Source organism: Besnoitia besnoiti (genome assembly GCF_002563875.1).
Source record: "Besnoitia besnoiti strain Bb-Ger1 chromosome Unknown contig00227, whole genome shotgun sequence".
In the NCBI taxonomy this organism is placed as follows: Eukaryota; Apicomplexa; class Conoidasida; order Eucoccidiorida; family Sarcocystidae; genus Besnoitia; species Besnoitia besnoiti.
In genome coordinates, this window is record NW_021704082.1 from 1 (window position 1) to 1,544 (window position 1,544).

The 1,544-nt window shown below is 37.7% G+C and overlaps 1 protein-coding gene across 1 annotated transcript; it reads right to left on the reverse strand.

Moving 5' to 3' along the window:
- Positions 1 to 790: 790 nt before the first annotated feature.
- BESB_042590 (cytochrome b) lies at positions 791 to 1,337 on the reverse strand (the record flags this gene model as incomplete). The annotated part of the gene is made up of 2 exons (XM_029362740.1): positions 791 to 1,234; positions 1,299 to 1,337. The coding sequence occupies 2 exons, from the start codon at positions 1,335 to 1,337 to the stop codon at positions 791 to 793; spliced, it is 483 nt and encodes a 160-aa protein (XP_029214623.1).
- Between the last annotated feature and the right edge of the window lie 207 nt (positions 1,338 to 1,544).

The window sequence follows — 1,544 nt, forward strand, 5'->3', positions numbered from 1 at the left end:
CATTCACTTTGGTAGTCGCCTTCTTAATGTTAGTCTGTACGGAATACACGGATCGGATTCTTGTTGGCCTGGCACCTGTTTAGTAACTGGATGAACGCTTTTTACGCCTGGTATGCATGGATAATACTCGACTCTTCTATAGTTTAACCGCTACTGCTGGGACTGTATATTATGTACTTACGGTAGTACTATCAAGCCTCTTCTTCCAAATAGATTTCATGGAAAAACCTAAAATTCGCATGTTTGATTGACATTTAGCCGCTAATATACAATCATCCAAGATATATTTATCTATCGCAGGTTCGGTCTAATGTCCCGTTATACTATAAGATCACATGGCTTCTGGTACTTTGAGATCATGCTAACGGCGAGAAGGGAAGTGTGTTTCAAAGAAAAGGGATGTTTAGCCGGGAAGTTAGCGTCTAAAATATATAACCGATAGTCTCAACTTAGATGCACAGATGGACATAATTAATCCTTGTACGGTTTGTACCTACTTGACTCCTCAGTTTAAGTTAAGGAGTCCTTTGTTTACAGCTTGTACCGTTACTTTCAGGAGCATACCGTTAAATTCGATGATCTTATGTGTTCACTCAAATCGAATAAACAAAGACATTATAGTTCCTAGAATACTGAAGATGACTCCGGTTATGAGATACAGACAACCAAGTTCTTTATGATTGCAGTACACCACCACCCCACTGGACTGCTTAAGACAGCTAAAAGTGTTGGATTTCAATATCACGGTAATCATGTTTGCTTGGAAGCTGTAGTCATTATAACTATTGATTTAGTATAAGCATAGAACCAATCCGGTAGTAAGATATACGATAGTAGCTAATCTACCATATAAGATATAAGTCGCTTGTGGAATAGCACTACCAATAATAATCAAGAAGATCATACTGTATACCCAAATAATTACCCATCCACTGACTACATTTCGAGTCATAAAATGTTGTCGTATCAACATTCGAGTATTCAAAGCTCGAATTTCAGATAAAAGAGCTAAGTTAATGAGAGAGGACATAAATACTAACAAACCACCGGTTTTGGATGGGATTACTTTTAACACCGCATAATATGCTAAAAAGTACCATTCAGGTACGATATGAAGCGGAGTTACAAACCGGTTCACTGGTATGGAGTTATCTGGGTGCGATAATTCAATCAAACCAAAAGCCGTTTGTAAGAAAATTAAACCAATTAGATAATATGGTAGATAGGGAACAAACTGTCTCCAGACGTTCTTAACCCAGCTCACGTATTACATCTGACGGTGAACTAGCGTTCCTAACTGAATCTTGTTCAATAACAAGGGAGTAATGAGCCGACATGGAGGTGCTGATACAATCCGAGGATTAGAACTCCCAATATTATCTGACCTGTTATCCCGGCGTACCTTACGACCGTTATATGATTTAGAGATAGAATGTAATGTGGATTAATATCCACATGGTTTCTACAAAGTGTAGATATAAAATAGTGAATGGTTCTGTAAAGATCTTGCATAACATACCTTTAGATTTGCTTAGCATTATAGA